This window comes from Kogia breviceps, chromosome 6 (genome assembly GCF_026419965.1).
Source record: "Kogia breviceps isolate mKogBre1 chromosome 6, mKogBre1 haplotype 1, whole genome shotgun sequence".
In the NCBI taxonomy this organism is placed as follows: Eukaryota; Metazoa; Chordata; class Mammalia; order Artiodactyla; family Physeteridae; genus Kogia; species Kogia breviceps.
This window is the reverse complement of record NC_081315.1, coordinates 20,712,037-20,728,696: the sequence shown is the minus strand read 5'-3', so window position 1 is coordinate 20,728,696 and position 16,660 is coordinate 20,712,037. Positions and strand designations below refer to the sequence as shown.

The 16,660-nt window shown below is 55.0% G+C and overlaps 1 protein-coding gene across 5 annotated transcripts in view; it reads left to right on the top strand.

Annotated features, from left to right (window-relative positions):
* The window catches only part of PPP2R2C (protein phosphatase 2 regulatory subunit Bgamma), a 138,554-nt gene that overhangs the window by 112,412 nt on the left and 9,482 nt on the right, over positions 1-16,660 (top strand). For all 5 annotated transcript variants that reach the window (XM_067035556.1, XM_067035555.1, XM_059067314.2 and 2 more), the window contains exons 6-8: positions 408-572; positions 11,120-11,289; positions 14,455-14,546. In XM_067035556.1, coding sequence (XP_066891657.1) covers positions 408-572; positions 11,120-11,289; positions 14,455-14,546 — 427 coding nt within the window. The remainder of the gene's footprint in view (positions 1-407; positions 573-11,119; positions 11,290-14,454; positions 14,547-16,660) is intronic.

The following is a 16,660-nucleotide window of genomic DNA, read 5'->3' as shown; positions in this document are numbered from 1 at the left end:
TGTAGTAGGCACTCAACAAACGCTCCTGGCCTCCTGCTTGGCAACTGAAAGAGGAGGGGCAGAGGGGAGAAGCCTCAGGGGCTGCCCTGCGTGGGGCCGGGCAGCGGATGGGCACTGGCTGGAGAAAGGGCGCAGGTCAGGAAGGAGGCGTTAGTCCCGCGTTATGGGGACAGCGGGCGGGCACCCAGAAGGGGCAGCCTGCAGGCTGTTCGACGACAGGTCTGCAGCTTGGGGACTCCGTGGCGGGCTGTTGGTCCAGGAGTCTAAGGAACGGAGCCAGCTCAGACGCGGGGTAGGTGGGTGTGCCGAGCAGAGGCGTCGGGAAACCCGAGGGTCTCCGAGCTGGGAAAGGCAGAGCCGCGAGGGCGCCCTTCCTTCACCTCCCGTTCCTTGACTCGGCCACCCAGACATCGTGGACATCAAGCCGGCCAACATGGAGGACCTCACGGAGGTGATCACCGCGTCCGAGTTCCACCCGCACCACTGTAACCTCTTCGTCTACAGCAGCAGCAAGGGCTCCCTGCGCCTCTGCGACATGCGTGCGGCTGCCCTGTGCGACAAGCACTCCAAACGTAAGTGCGCATGCCCGCCGGGGCCCAGGCCCAGGTGGCGGTAGACGGGGGCGGGGCCGTCCCGGTGCTGGAGCCCGCGGGGTGGGCGGGGCATGGGGGTGTTCCGGATGGGCTGTGGGGGGAACTCAGTGTCTCCTTAGTGCTGCTGGAGGGGGCACCTGGTCCTGCCACCCACTGCCTCCACCCCAAGCCCCTCCACAGACCAGGGCCAGGGAGCGAGCTGGGCACTGCAAGACAAGAAGGGACCACATTCAGCTGTCACCTTCTCCAGGAAGCCTTCCCTGATCTCCACATTGGGCCAGGCCCCTCCTCTGCACCCCCCAGAACCCCCAAAGCTTTCCACTCACAGACTAGCCACACCCTGTGGAATTTTCTGTGTCTGCTCCGTCTCCCCCAGCAGCCTATGAGCTCCTTGGGGTCACCTCATGCTGGAACCCACCACAGGGCCAGCCACGGGGTTGCCACAGAGGTGCCAAGGAGATTCGGGGCTGACCAAGGTCCAAGGGAACCTCATAAGACAACCACCACCGCTGCAGAAGAGCTCACACTGGACACTCTTAGTCAGGCGCCCACCTCACTCTCTACCTGCATCATCTCATCTCATCGTCACACGAGCTCCCAGCGGGTCCCTCACAGAAGGCAAAACTGAGCCTTCAGGGAAGGGTCCAGGTCACCCACACTGAAAAGTGGCAGGGTGGGACTTGAACCCGGGACTCTGGGAGACCCCAACCGGTGCTCCTCACCCCCGAGCTGAGCTGCTTGGTGCTGGGCTGCGTGGCAGCTGCCCCCAGATGCGGTGCTCCCCAGAGGTACCTGAAGGCAGAGGGTCAGGCCACAGGGTCGTCCCTGGATGATTTTGCAGGAGTAGCAGGGGGGCAGGGGGCAGATGTGGCCCCAGCCGGGAGGACGGGGGCTTCAGTTCATCTCTGTATCCACCCCAGTGCCTACCTACATCAGTGTCTGTAAATACACACTTGTTGAATGAATGAACGAGTGAACAAATGAATGAGTGGTGGCCAGTTGGCCCCTGCAGGGCTTTATCGAAGACTGGGTGAAGGAGGCAGAGGGCTCTTGGGAGGGACAGGGTCACTGTCTTCCCCCCAAGAGCCTGGTTTCCCTGGGCAGCCAGAGAGGACAGTGCTGCCCCAGCCCCGAGGCACTCAGGCTCAGGACTGTCTGCAGCCACCAGCCCCTCCTCCCTCCTTGGCCAAGTTCTGTCCCCTAGTCTTACCCCAGCCCCCTTCTCCGGGTTTGTCCACACACTCGTCCAGCTTTCCTCCTGTCCACAGCCAGGCAGGATGTCTGCTGTCTGGGTCTGCACTTGTTGGAGCTGCGGTCCCCCGTCCACGAGCCCCAGGGCTCCTCCAGCGGAGCCCTGGGAACACCCCCTCTGTGCACCGAGGCTTCTCCCGAGGGCTAGCTCAGCCAGCACTCAGGGTGGCGGGGACAGATCTCCCTCTCTGGGTGGAGCGGGGACCAGCAGGGCAAACACAACCATCCAGACAGGCTGTCTGTACCTGCCATGCTCCAGGCACTATTCTTGACACAGGGGTGCAGCAGGAACCAATGGACAGAGAGTAAACTCCTAACTGGGTGATGTGATGTCCAGAAGTGGTGAGTGGTGTAAACAGCCGCCAAAAAAGCAGTGCCACTGACTGAGGAGGTTACAGTGGAACAGTCTCTCTGAGGTGCTGAAGGAGTGCGCCATGCAGATCTCTGGGGGAAGAATCTTCTAGAAGGGGGACACTGCAGGGGCCAAGGCTCCAAGATGGGAAGGCGCCAGTGTGGCCAGATGATGATGTCTGTATAATGGAATATTGTTCAGACATTTAAAATACTGACTTCTTAGGACGTTTTCAATGATATGGGAGAATGATGCTTAAAGATTCTGTGGGGGAGAAAAGCAAGGCAATGACTACTTCACCGAAAGAATTGAAACAGAAAAGCATGGAAAGAAGTACTTCCAGAAATTGTCCCTGAGTGTGTGTGCAGGAAGCATGGAATTTAGGGAGAATAGAGAAGGTTTTGTGTCCGCCCACGCTGCTTGAATGACGTTCTTCGTGGGCTGGATGTGAGAGTCAGAGCCCCTCTCGGCTTCTGTAACTGTGTTAGCTGGCTCCCTGGGGTCTGAACAAGCAGCCACCCACCAGGGCGGCCACCACTCATACATTTCCCCAGCCCAGGCACACAAGCATAGATTCCAGGCACGTCCTCGTCATACGCCTGGTGGTGTGGAGCTGCATGTGAATCAGCCCACAAAGTCAAGTGTAAGAGCTGTAACTTTATTTTGATGACTCAACTCCATTGAATTTCTCGTCCCCTCTCCTGGGGCTGTGGTGAGTATTAATTAACTATAGGGCCACGGAGGAGTCTGGCTCTCCAGAAGTTCCAGAGAAGGCTTTGGCACGGCCAAGGTATGAAGGGAGGGACATCGCACCTTCTGACTACCAGGGGCTTTTTCAGTGCCTGGTGACACTGAGGGCAGGAAATTTTTGCATAAATGCAAAAATTATGCTTTGGGCATAAATATTCATAGATGAAGTTGGCCTTTAGCTTTCTTTGCCTACACTCTTTGCCCAGTTTTGTTAAAATGATTGTTCTCTTGTAAAATGAGCTGGCTGGTTTCTCTTTTTTTCCCTAGAATATTTAGTGTAATATATCAGCTCCTTGAAGTCTTAGTAAAACTCAAGTGTAAATCTTTTTTGATTATTGGTTTATGTAGGTTTTCTATGAGAGTTATTTTGCATCAAAAATGTATTTTAAATTTTTCTAGGATTTTCTTTGCATTCTCAAACTCAATATTCTGCACTTTCTCATTAATGCCAGTGACAGGATTGTTCGTCAGTCTTTGTACAATACATTGCAGCTTCTGTTTTCCTTCCCTCATTTAATTTGCCATAAGTCGTGAGTAGAGGAGATATCTGCCCTGCTGTCTGCTTTCTCCAGATCGCATTTGTTCTTAGCCTTCGTCTGGCAAGCAGATGATTGCCAATTAGATAGTTATTTTTCATCAGAACAAATGGTTGTTATCGGAGCCAGGTCGTTTTATAAAGAGACTTGGAGGTTAGGACCCATTCTTTGCATCTCACTTCTATCCATCTACTCAGTTACTACCCAGAACTCAGGGGATGGCTGATAGAGACACCCACAGAGATGAATGGTCACAGCATCATATTCTCAACAGATAAGACCGTGATTTTCTGTTCTCTGAAGGAAGGGCGTCCCGGATCACAAGTGGATCACGTGTTGACTTCTGCCGTTGGGCAGATGAGGAAACCGAGGTCAGAGAAATGCAGTGGCTTCCCCAGACTCCTCCCCGTCAAGGGCAGAGCCAGCAAGCACAGGCTGCTGCTACCCAGCCCACAGCTTGCTGTTTTTCTCCAAAGCAGTAGAAATCCGGGTCTTTTGTCTGCTAGTCATTATGACAGGGTAACCATGGAAACGACTGTGCTTGAATCCTCAAAATAGACAGCTATTTCTGCTTTTCACAGCACAGAGTCCGCCAAAAGGAAGGGCTGTGCCAAAGCACGAAGATTCCCTAGAATAGGTGGTAATGACAATCGCTCCCCCTGGTGGAACCCCTACTCTGTGACAGCCCGATGCTGGGTGAAGCAGGAACTGCTGTTGACATTGGTCAAGGGCTTGCTACACACCAGGTGCTGCTCGAAGTTTACATCTCATTAAGTCCTGAGAGCTACCCTATGATGGAGGTACTCGATTATTCATTTTATTGATTAAGAAACCGAGTGTATTGGTTTCCTCTGGCTGCTGTAACAAACAGTGGCTGAAAACAACACAGATGTATTCTTTTACAGTTCTAGAGGGCAGAGGTCTAAAATTCAGGTGTCGCCAGGCCTGCATTCCTTCTGGAGGCTTCGGGGGAGAATCTGTTTCCTTGTCTTTTCCAGCTTCTAGAGGTCACCCAGGATCTTTTTCCATCTTCAGAAAGCATCACTCCAACCCCTGCTTCCATCATGCCATCTCTTCTTCTGCCTTTGACCTTCCTCCTTCCCTCTTATGATTACAGAGGGCCCACCTGGAGAATCCAGGATAATCTCTGCAGCTCGAGACCCTTAACGTAACATCTGCAAAGTCTTGTCACGTGAGGTAGCATGTGCACAGGTTCCAGGGATGAGGATGCGGCCGTCTTTGGGGGCCATTATCGTTTATCACACAGAGGCACAGAGAGGTTAAGACATTTCCCTAAGGTCACACAGCTAAGTGGAACCAGGATAGAAGCTCCAGTAGTCTCCTGCCTCTCAGCCTTTCTCACTTAATCCTCACAGAAGCCTTGAGAACAAAGAGCTCTTATGGAAACCATGGGTGAGCCAGGTTCATTTAAAGGGTCTGGGTGCGGTAGACTCCCAGGACTCATCCCTGGTAATGGATCTGGGATAGAAAGACCAGACCTAGCCCCCCTCTGTTGGAGAGTCTCCAGATATCTGGGGGGCAGAGCCAGGGTAAAGCCCCCAACAGAGGGCACAGCCAGGGCCCTGTAGCTGGATCCTGAGGCCCGTGTGGCAGGAGCAGAGTCGGGGGAGGTGGGGGTGAGACTAGAGGCGCACGGAGAGAGGAGGCTCCACGTGTGGAGAGCAGAGGGTCCACATGCAGAGGACTTTATAGACCATGGCGGGGGCTCTGTCTCTGAAAGGACAGGAGCCACAGGGGAGCTTTGCCTGGCTGTGTTTTAATAGGAGCCTCCTGGCTGCTGAGAGGAGGGTGGAAGTAGGGGCCAGCCAGGAGATTAGCCCAGTAACCCAGATGAAGGATGCTGTTGCTCCGAGCTGGGTGGGTGCGGTGAGTGGAGGGGGTCAGGTCCTGCATCCGCACGGAAGGTCGGCTTTGCCCACGGACTGAATGGAGAATGGAGAGTGAGAGAGGGTGAGGGGTGGCCGCAGGCTTTGTGCAGAGAGAGGGCGCCTGCCTTTATGGAGCAAGCAGACTGGTAAGTAAATAGCGTGACAGCGGGCAAGTTTCTGAAGGCTTTGCGGCTGCTCTGATGTGGTCAGCTTTAAATTAAGGTGGTCGGAGCAGGCAGCTCTGCATCTTGAAGAATGAAAAAGAGTGAGCCTGGGACAAGGGGCGGCAGAGGGAAGGGGGTGAGGGGCTGCCGCGAGAGGGGCTTGGCTGCAGTGGGGTGAAGGGGCAGCTTTGCCCCGCTGGGACAAAGACAGAGAGGTGGGGGGCAGATCCCGCGGAGCAGGGGGCTACAGCTGGGGTGGATGTTATTTTCTCCAGCGGGGTCCATCACACGGTGCTGAGCGGGGGACAGTTACAAGCAGAGAATGGCAGTTGTTAACTCCTCATCAGTGAGAGCTCACTGCCCACTGCCTTAGAGTGACTTCCTGTCCCTGCTTCCCCTGCACCGCCTGGCCCCAGCCGTCCCGGTGGCAGCGTGTCAGGGGCGGGAAGGTGGCCTCGCGGGAGGCATCTCCCCCAACAGCGGCATCGTGCGGGAGCGACACGTACCCTGTGATCCACAACCCCACTGCTTCTCCCTCCGCTGCAGGGACCACCCCCCACCGCAGCTCCTCCTGGAGCCCAAGGCGGGAAGGTGGGACTAGGCTGGATACGTGTGCTTATCATTCAAGTGGAGGTTCTCTTATAATATCAGTGCAGAGGAGGGACCCGTTGCCAGGGCAGCCAGGGGCAAGGACTGGACAGGACCCTTCTACTCCTTCAGGCCTGTCTCCTCCTGGGCTCTCCACCTCCGCAGACCTGCAGCCCCACTTCCGTATGTGCATGTTTCTCTCCAGGGTTCCACTGCCCTCCGCCATTGTCCCTGAGCGTGTGGCTCAAGCCAGGGCGGTTCCTCCGTCAGCCCTGAACCTCCCTTCATCCCAGCCCCATCTGATGAAGTCTGCCTGCTCAGTTTACCCCCCACTTCCCCACCCATGCCCAGAGAAGACCATCCACATGCTGATAATGAGGAGTGTCACATAGCTGGTGCCACTGAGAGGGACACAGAGCAAAAGCCGTGGGCCCCTAGAGGCCGCTTCTAGCAGATACAGGTTTCACTGCTGTGCCTACGTATGTAAGTGGCATCATACCAGGTGGGGAAAGAAATATGTCAGGAAAGGCACGGAGAAGAGGCCACATGGGCAGGCAGCACCAGAAGGTTCTGTCCACTCTGTGAGCAAGGCTGGGCTCTGAGCCTGGTTCCAGGCTGGGCAGGGATGCCAGGGTGACCGATGACAAAGGCAGAACCCCCTGCCCCAAGAGCTCACAGCCCCGTGAGGTGCCCAGGCATCCTCACTGATGCCATACAAGAGGGCATCCCGGGGCTGTGCAGGCAGCAAGGGTGAGCACTTGATTTCTTTGGAGAACATCTGGACAAGCTGCACAGAGAACAGGATGTTTGAGTTGGGGTTCTGAAGGATGTACAGGAGTTGGTGAGAAAGACAGAGGCTAAAAGTGGGAAAGGAAATTTCAGGGAGAGAAAACAATGTGAAAAATAACTATAAAAACAGTTATGCAGTTTTATTGAACGGCTACTCAAGTCCCTCACTGGGCCAGGTGCTTCTAGGTGTTACCTCTGGAGGTCTAACCATGCTTGTCCTCCAGGTGAGGAAACTTGGGCTCAGAGAGGTTAAGGGGCTTGCCTGAGGTCACCCAGAGCTTGGCTGTGCCCTGCTGCCTGGTATATGGCAGGGCAAGGGTTAGGATAAGGCGAGGGAGATGGCGTCACAACGTTGAAGGAGGCATTCATTTCAGGCGACCCCAGAGTGACTTGTTCAGTGTGGTGCCCTTAGGGGTCTTGCTCTCCTCACCCCGTTCGAGGCCCTGGGAAGCTGGGTATGTGAAGCTGGAGCAGCAGGCCGTTCGGGCCCGGTTAGGAGGGAGCTTGGCAGCTACATGTGGGATCTTGAACCTTGATCCTGCGGGCACGGGAACCCATGGAGGGCTTTAAGCAGAAGAGGGACACATCAGAGTTGTGTGCAAGGCTGGAGAGGAAGGCTGGCCCGCACCTCAGGCTTCACTTCTGTTTCCTTGGCTCACGGGTGATTCAGAACCTCCCCAGGGTCCCTTCACTTCACTTAGGCGAGGGTGGCGTGAAGGGGGCTCCTCACCCTCCCCGCTCCACGTGTGTGACAGCGGTGACACCCAGAGAGGAGGATGCGATCGTCAGGGAACCAGCGAGGGCCACGAGAGCCTTAATTATGCAAAGTTATTTTTTAAAAAAATATCAGACAGAGATTTCTGCTGTTTCGGAGCCCTCCAATTACAAAATAATTAGGGCAGGGGAGAGAGGTGGGGTGGGAGTGACAGGGGTTCTGGGATGCAATTCTTTAAGCTCTTGGCAGCAATAATTACTGTGAAATGTCCTTAGTGATTCCGTCAATTAGAAGGGAGACCCTCTTATCTCTTATGAATGGCCTGGGGGCATGCAGGTTGTGTTTGGGGGGAGGGGGAGGGGGAGGGATTGATACGGAAGATTCTGCAGTCTTTTGACAAAAAATAGTTGTATCAAAAATTTCATACAGGACTTCCCTGGTGGCGCAGTGGTTGAGAGTCCGCCTGCCCATGCAGGGGATGCGGGTTCGTGCCCCGGTCCGGGAGGATCCCACATGCCGCAGAGCAGCTGATCCCGTGAGCCATGGCAGCTGAGCCTGCGTGTCCGGAGCCTGTGCTCCGCAGCGGGAGAGGCCACAACAGTGAGAGGCCCGCGTACCGAAAAAAAAAAAAAAAAAAAAAAAAAATTCATAGAAATATTTGACAAGAAAACTAAGAACTTGTAGGTATAACTTTTTTCAGGCTTGTTAATATCCTTTCCACTAATCTTTTTCACTTCTGGTGCTTTTGTGCTTAAAAGAAACATCAGAAGTGCCCAAGTACAGTCAGAACTGAGGTTGCAGTGGGCTGTTTGGTGCTTCTGTTTTCAACTATGGATTAGGTCATCCTCTCAGCCCTTGACCTTTGTGGTTTCCTGCTCCTTAAAGCTAGCAGAAGACGCAGCCCCTGGCTCTGTGACATACGGTGCGGATGCTCCTCTGTGATTTTGGTCCCCGTCTGCCTACTGAAACCCCACAAAGCATGCCAGGAGCTCTGCAGGGTGCAGGGCGGAGTGAGCTGGACCAGCCCTAGTGGTTTGGGTGGAGGCTGGAGGAATCCACCGAGGCAGGCAAGGGGTACAAAGTCGGGGTGCAAGAGACAGACTCGGCCTTATGCTTTTATATCTTACCTTCTGTCTAACGCCTAGCAGCAGAGATGCTAATTCAGTCGAGAGAGAGTTCCTGCCACATACCAGGGGAAGTGCTGGGGGCCACCCAGATCCCTGAAGAGAGTTTGAGGTGCATCTTCTTTCAAACCCTCTGCCCTATTTCTCCCAAGTATTAGGTCTATACCCCTGTTCATTTAAAGACAGTACAGAATCTCAGTGCTTTAGTTTAAGTAAGAAATCAAATATTGAATTTGTCTTTATTCCAAGCATCTGAGAAGAGGGAAATGTCATTGATTTAAATTTTTTGGCTTAACAAAGAAAAATTACGAACGCTTATACCTGCAGAAATAAAGGTGTCTGTGTACCAGGGCACAAAACACGATTATGTGAGATGACCAATCATAATGCAGAGGTTTTAGAGGCTAAAGGTGACCCACAAGGAGGTCTCCTCCCCACTGCAGGGAGGGGAATCCTGGAAAAAACCAAATCTTGCCATGCCCTTCCTCTCTCCGCGCCCTTCTGTGGCTCCCTATTGCCTACAGGATGACACCCTTTCCATGGCTTACAGCCCCTCGCTCTCGCCTTTCTCAGCCTACGTGGCCTTCAGCTCATCCCTGTCTCAAGGCCTTTGCACATGCTATGACTTCTGCCTGGAGTTCTACTCCCTGGTATCCCACTTCATTCACGTCTCTGCTCAGATGTGCTCTCCCATAGAGGCCCTGTCTATCCAAATCACCAGCCCCCATTTCTCTCTGTCTCCTCCCTTACTTTATCTTTCTCCCACCACGGCCCAATGGTATCGCATGTCACTGAGTTTTACTGTCTGTCTCTGGGAGGAGAATGTGGGCTCCAGGAGGATGGGGGTGTTGCTCACTGCAGCAGTCCAGGGCCTCAGACAGTGCCTGGCTATGGTGGGCGCTCAGTATGGACTGGTTAACTGAGAGGATGAGTGAATGCATGTAGGCATGACCACATGAGAGCATCCGATGGGCATGAAATGTTTCCAGCCACCCTGCAGAGAGGAGCTGGGCAAGAGTTGTATCTCTGGGAAAGGCAGGAGCAGTGTCTACCTTGGACAAGAAGAAGAACGGGTTTCCGGATGGGGGGTCAGGGGCTGGGACAGACCTGGGAGGTGGGATATGGGGCTCTCCCACGTAGGAGGGGCCAGCAGGAAGGGCACCCCTGTGAGCTCTGGGGACATGTGATCAGCTCTCTGCTTCCCTGTTTTAAGCCTGGAGCCTCAAGACCAGCAGGCAGGGCAGCCACTCAGCCGGTGACCATGGGGACAGCTGGACAGGTTGTCAGATGTTTAAAAGTCCTTCCAGACTGGCTGTAGATGGCTGCCAAACCACCCCCCCATCCTCTGCCCTGACCCCCAGGCCCATCCATGGCCCAGGTCCTAAGTGGTCAGCAGGGACCCTAATTTCCATCCTGCTGCAGCACCAGGGCCACTGTAGGATCTGATTGTCCAGTGAGGTGGGCAAACTATTGGGACAGCCAGCAACAGACATGGAACTTGGAAGAGCTTGTCCTGCTGCATGGGAACCTCCTTGTGTCAGGAAGGCCTGGTTATGGGGGACGGCAGGGAAGGGACGCTGCTTGGGGAGCCGCTCACTGCCCACTTTGGGATCTCTGGTAAAGGCAGCAAGCTGTTGCCTTCAGGGGTCAGGTAAGCAACTTCCTGTGTGGAGCAGCTGGTCTAAAATAATAGGAGGTGGGTGGCAGGCGGCAAACGGGACTCAGGGTGCATCCGCGGTGGTGAGGTTTGATTTTGCTACAACCCGCGTGGCAGCCAAACAGAATACACCTATGAATGGGGCTCGGCCATGTGTGCCCAGTGCACCATGAACAGAGGCCCCAGAGCCAGTTAGAACCACAGGCAGTGCCCAGCCTAGTGCAGGACGTGGTCCAGCACCTTCGAGGATGCCCGGACACCTCACAGTCCTGGCATTTGGCATCACCAGCAGGAGGCAGCAGAGAGCAGCACGTTGAGTACAGAGAGCAGCACATCTGGGTTCAAATCCCTCCCTCCACCACTTTTTCCAGCTCTAAGGCCATCCATGCCTCAGTTTTCTTGGCTATAAAATGGGAATATTAGTGGTACCGACCTGATGTTTTTATTGTGGGGTTAGATAAGATAACACAGGGGAAAGGCTCAGCACAGAATCTGGCTTAGAGTAAATGCTCAATAAACACTGTTCCAAGAACTGGTTCTTCCCTCTTTGGAGGATCCATCTGGGCCTGGGCCTGACCTGTATTTAGTTATAAGTTTGATGAATGAATAAATGACCTACCGCATGAGCCCAGAGAGGAAACGGAGTGGTCTGTTGTTTGGACCCCACGGGTGGGAGCGGCCCAGTGACAGTGGTTGTTTTTATCTCTGCAGTATTTGAAGAGCCCGAGGACCCCAGTAACCGCTCCTTCTTCTCGGAAATTATTTCCTCCGTGTCGGACGTGAAGTTCAGCCACAGCGGCCGGTACATGCTCACCCGCGATTACCTCACAGTCAAGGTCTGGGACCTGAACATGGAGGCGCGGCCCATAGAGACCTACCAGGTGGGCACTGATGCCTGGAAAACCTCGCAGCCCCTCTGCGGGTGGGAGACCCGCAGCCGCCCTCCCCTGTGCTGAGAGCTCACACTGAGGGCCTCTCCCAGCTACAGGGCGGCTTTCATAAGCCCATTTTGCAGGTGAAGACACTGAGGCTTGAGAAATCAGGCAGCTCATCCCACGTAGCTCGGCCAAGGACAGGAGAACCTGCTCAGCCCCGCCTCATGGGGAGCTGTGTGTCATCTGCTTGCTGGCTCCTGCCCTGAGGCAGGGCTGTGACTAGGCCTGCAGTCCAAGGTCCAGGGGACAAAGATGAGCATCCGGCTGGGCTCAGTTTGAGGGTGCAGACCATGGCCTCCCTCCGTTGGAGCCGGCGACTGCAGTCCTACCATTAACGCAGGCTAAGCATTGCCCTCTCCCAGGGAGCATCCTTAGCTAGTGATACAGTGGTGAAATGGGAGCGTGGTACATTTCTAAATCCTCCGTGCAGGCTTTTTCAGCCAGGCATACAGGATGAAGCATGGGACACCTTCCTGGAAAGTCGTTGATTATTTTTCTGTTATGATTCATCCATATATATTAGGGAAGAGAAAACAAAATTCATATGATGTTAAAATTTGGCGGGGACTGGAAAGAAATATGGGACTGTTTTAAAGCTGTACCAGTTATGTCTTTAGCTGGGGCAGTCTGGGAGGCTTCTTGAAGGAGGTGACATTTGTGCTGGACCTTGTAGGATAGTAGGAGTTGGTTGTGCAGATGTGAGTGGGAAAACAGTACCCACCCCCGAGAAGACCCAGCCAGACCCTCATAGTGTCACCAAGTATTGGGTGCACACAGAGTGCCACATATATTTTTCACCTCTATTCCTTACTGCCCCTGTGAATGGGGTGATATCGGCCCCACTTGACAGGGAGGGAAGCTGGGATGCTGAGAGGTTAGGATATGGAGAGCTGCCTTCCAGTTGGGCAGTGACAGATTCGGGGCCCAAATGGGAGCTGCACAGCCCCCTTCCCTGTCTTCCTTCCCTGCCAAGGCCTGGGGTGTGGCAGTGTCCTGGGAGGCGGAGGGCCCCCACTGGGAAGGGGCACAGAGCTGAGAGGGGAAGACGGGGTACTCAGAGTCTGACCTGGGACACGTGTGCTTCTGGCAGCTCCACACCCACAGGGACGCCTGGGGCCGCTGCGGTGCCCTTCCCCCGCCCCCCCCTCCGGCTTCCTCGGGATGATGGATTCATGAAAGGGCCCCTTTGTTAGCCACTTGTGTTTACTGGAGGTCCTGCCACTCCCTCCGGTTTTGACCCAGCAGGCCTCTTGCTTCCACTGCACATCCCAGGAAGGGATCAGCCCCTCCTCTACCCTTGGGAATGGGAGGGGTCAGAGATTGGGGCAGGAATGACTTAACCCCTGCTCAGGCCTGTGGGACTGACTGTTCTGGCACCTTCCCAGAGCATGCCCTTCCCAGAGGCTGCCCAGGGACATGACTGTGTCCAACCCTCTGAGGCCCCTCAGCCTTTCGTGTCCCTGGTGTCAGCAAAAGCCCCCAGACCCTGAAGCTAGGTGCAGTGTTTAATGTGAGCATTTTGTGGGGAGAGGGTCCAGAGCCTTCAGATTCCCAAAGCACGTGAGGACCCAATAAAGCGGGAGAATCACTGCTCTGGAGGACCAGGTCCAAAGCTGGGGTGCTTGGCTTCTGGCCCAGCTGACCTATGGATTCTAAAATAGTAATCTTTACATAAAACCAACATAACTAACATTTTTTAGCTGTTAGGTGCTAGAAATTGGGTATAACAGAATTATGTTTGGCTGACTTGCAGTACTGAATAGATAGGGGCTTTTCTCCCTTCACAAGAAGCCTGGAGTATCCTAGAATACTTAGTGGCTTTGTGACCTGCTCAGTGTCCCACTAGCCACTTCTGTGATTTAGTTCGCCATCGTTTGAGTGTTGGTTTTCTACCTTCATGTTTTATACCTCATGGTGGCAAAACGGCTGCCACAACTCCAGGAACTATGTTGACCATCCATTCAGGAAAGGAGGAAATGTGAAAGGCTGTGCTGGTTGGATCTGTGGTATGTTTTATTATGAACACAAAAGCTTTCCCAGAACACTCCTGAGAAGACCTCTTACAACTCATTGGCTAGAACAGGCCCATGACCAGGCTGGAAAAATTAGTAGGTTTACGGCCTCTGTGGTTGAAGAAGACAGGGAGAAAAGCGTAGGGATGGGTGTTGAATGAGCCTTAGCACGTGCTTCATTGACCTAAGACCTTGGCACACTTTTCCTCTTCTAAGCCTCCCAGCTGTCCTGTGAGGTGGGGACAGTGTTCTCTCTATCCCATTTTATTTGGAGAAAATTGAGTTAAATGGCATATCTGTGGTGGTAGAGTAGCAAGCAGCCGACCTTAGATTGGTCTTTCTTACTTCATAGTCAACACCCTTCCTCACCCTGCCACCAGAGGGCAGGGCCATGTCCCCGAAGAGAGCTGGCACCCAGGAGGCCCCATGGTTATAGAGCTTGTGGGATGGGGCTACAGTCAAATGGACGCAGGTCAGGGGGCATCACCATCTCTCCTGTGGTGTCTGGTAACCCTGGGAGAGAATCCTGGTCTTCCACTTGTACGCTGTGTGACTTTGGGCCAGTTACTTAACCTCTGAGCTTCAGTGCCTCATCTATAAAACAGGACGGGTGGCGTCTGCCGAGATGACGCTTGAGAGGCCTGTGTGAATTCTCCTTCCCCTTTTCTCCGTGATGGTCACCAATGTTCTCACGGTGACTGCTGTCCTCAGAGGGCATGACCTTATACCAAATAGTCACTTACATGTGATCCCAGAACAGCCCATGAGGTGTGTGCTCTTATCACTTTAAGGATGAATGAACCAAGGCTCAGAGAGGTGAAGTCACTGTCCAGGGTCACACAGCCAGGGAGGAGCAAAGCCAGGATTCGGTCCCCTTCGGCGTTATTCTCTTTGTCACTGTGACTGTCCCCTCTCTGGCCACAGCTCAGGGATTGGCCATGTGCCAGGCTATGGACCCTTCCCGATGAGCAGGGCTGAGTTGGGAGTGCCATCCAGACCCCGGAGGGCACAGCCCTGCTCAGTGAGATCCTCCTCGTGCAGGGGGCCCAGGACTGTTGGGGAGCCCCCCTCGACTCACCCCGTCCCCTTCTCTCACCAGGTCCACGATTACCTTCGGAGCAAGCTCTGTTCCCTGTATGAGAACGACTGCATTTTTGACAAGTTCGAATGCGCCTGGAATGGGAGTGACAGGTAACCTCAGACCTTGGACCCCACCCACCTAACTAGGGACCTTCCACTCTGCGGGGCCGGCTGGTGACCTGGGCAGGATGTGTCAGGGGAACTAACTGTTATCAAGCCTGAGGAATCAAGGTGTTCCAAGGAGGCCCAGTCTTCCTTGTAGCAGGTTCGAGCTCTCAGCTCTCAGATCCAAGGGCAGAAATGAAACTTCACGTTCTGAAACCATACCTAACGTCCATGTGGAGCCCTGTTCTCCGGAGTGGTAGTGGAAACATCTTTAGTCAATTCCGGGTCCCTCACCGTGCAGCCCCTTCCCCAGGTTGTTGGGAGTGAGGGCTGGTCAGGCGCCAGAGCCCCGAGGCCGGGAGGGCTTTAGCTGCCGGTCTGCACCCGCCTCCACCCTCCTCCGGCCACCGTGGGTGTAGCTTCAGGCCCACTGGGCTCCGGGGAGCATGGCAGAGCTCCTGCACCTTTTGGGGCTGGGGGCTTCCACAGGTGCAGCCGCGTCTCACAGCCCCACCCACCCGGGAAGTGGCTCTGAGCCTGACCTGAGTTCCTGCTTCCCCATCACCTGGCTCAGCCCAGGGCGAGTGTGGACAGGGAAGGCCCAGGGCAGGGACCCAGGTGACCAGACCGTGCAGGGATGAAAAGCACTCCGGCCAGGATATCGGCCTGCCGCCCGTCACACTTCACAAGCGGAGCGGGTTTGGCGAAGGAGAAGGCGCGGAGTGAGAGCCGGCAGCCTTCGACTCAGCTGCCATCGCGGGGTGCGTCCATCCACATGGACCCCGTCAGTCCTGCGTGTCCGGCCAGGAGCAGGCTGGGCTGTCCCCGAGTTCTGAGTGTGGCCGGCGCTGCTGTGGTCGTGTGAGAGCTTCTGTGCTACCACCCTGTGTGGCTGTGAGCACAGACCCATCGGGACCGCCAGGGAAGATGGGTGGGGACCCAAGGGGTGGGGGGTCGAGCTGTTGTGTTCAGGGGTGGAGGATCCCCTAGAGCTCCTGCCAGCATCCTGGGGCTCACTTGGCCTGAGGAGTCTCCAAGTGGACAGTGCTCTCAGAGGGACCAGTATGGTGGGTACAGGGGGTCCGCTGAAGGACACTTAGAAAACCAGGTGGAGGCCCTGGCCTGAGACTGGGCTGATGCAGCGGGGTCAGAGGGGACCCACGGCACTCCCTCCAGGGGCCTGCCCCCAGGCTGACACACTGGGGGGTCCCCAGAGATTACCGGCAGTAGGTCTGGGGCTGGGTGGTCTACTAGAATCTCAGAAGATGGCAAAAAGGGGATTCCAATACTACTGTGTGTGTCTGTCTGTCTGTCTGCCTGTCTGTCTGCCAGTGGTTGTGACCACTGCCCGCCTTTCCTTCACATCGCCACCAGGGGGCGTCCATGAACGGGTATGCTGGGCTTCCAGAGACTGGAGCCACCTTCTCTTCCTGGCTTTCGGGTGCCCAGCCTGGAGCTGCTGTACTGCCTCTCACCCACCACTTCCTGCCATGCACTTTACATGCCAGCCACCCCAGCCCTGGTAGTCCCTGCACCTTCCTCCACAGCCCGCTCTACTCCCACCCCCTGGAACCCTGACCACACTGCACCTGGCTCATTCCTGCTGTCACCTCACTTCACTGACTCAACTCAAGGCCACCTCCTCCAGGAAGCCCCGAGGGTCCTCTGCATCTTGACACCCCCAGCCTCTTGGGTTTTCCTTCTGTGTCTTTGCATTTATTACATGTTTTCATCTTGCCTCTGTTTGCCTTCCCCACTGGTTGAGGTGTCCCTGGGAGTGGGACTGTAGCTCAGCCCATCCTGAGCCCCTCACTTGGGGCCTCAGGAGTGTCCAGTCAATGGTAGTTGACCTTCTGGAAGGCATAGGGGTATGCCACCTCCTTCCACTTCAACACAAGCATCCTATGAGCCCAGCAAGCCCCAGAGAGGAGGATCCCAAGGTAAATAAAAAGCCTGGTCCCAGCCTTCCAGGAGCTCAGAGGCAAAGGGGAGAAGCAAGTGCTGCCCTCCAGGGCCCCCACCCTTGAAAACCAAAGCAAACCGCCTGAATCCCTCAGCTCAGCGTTTTCTATCCTTCTCATGTTAATGGGAAGCTTCCAGCATGCCAGTTGTATAGGTAG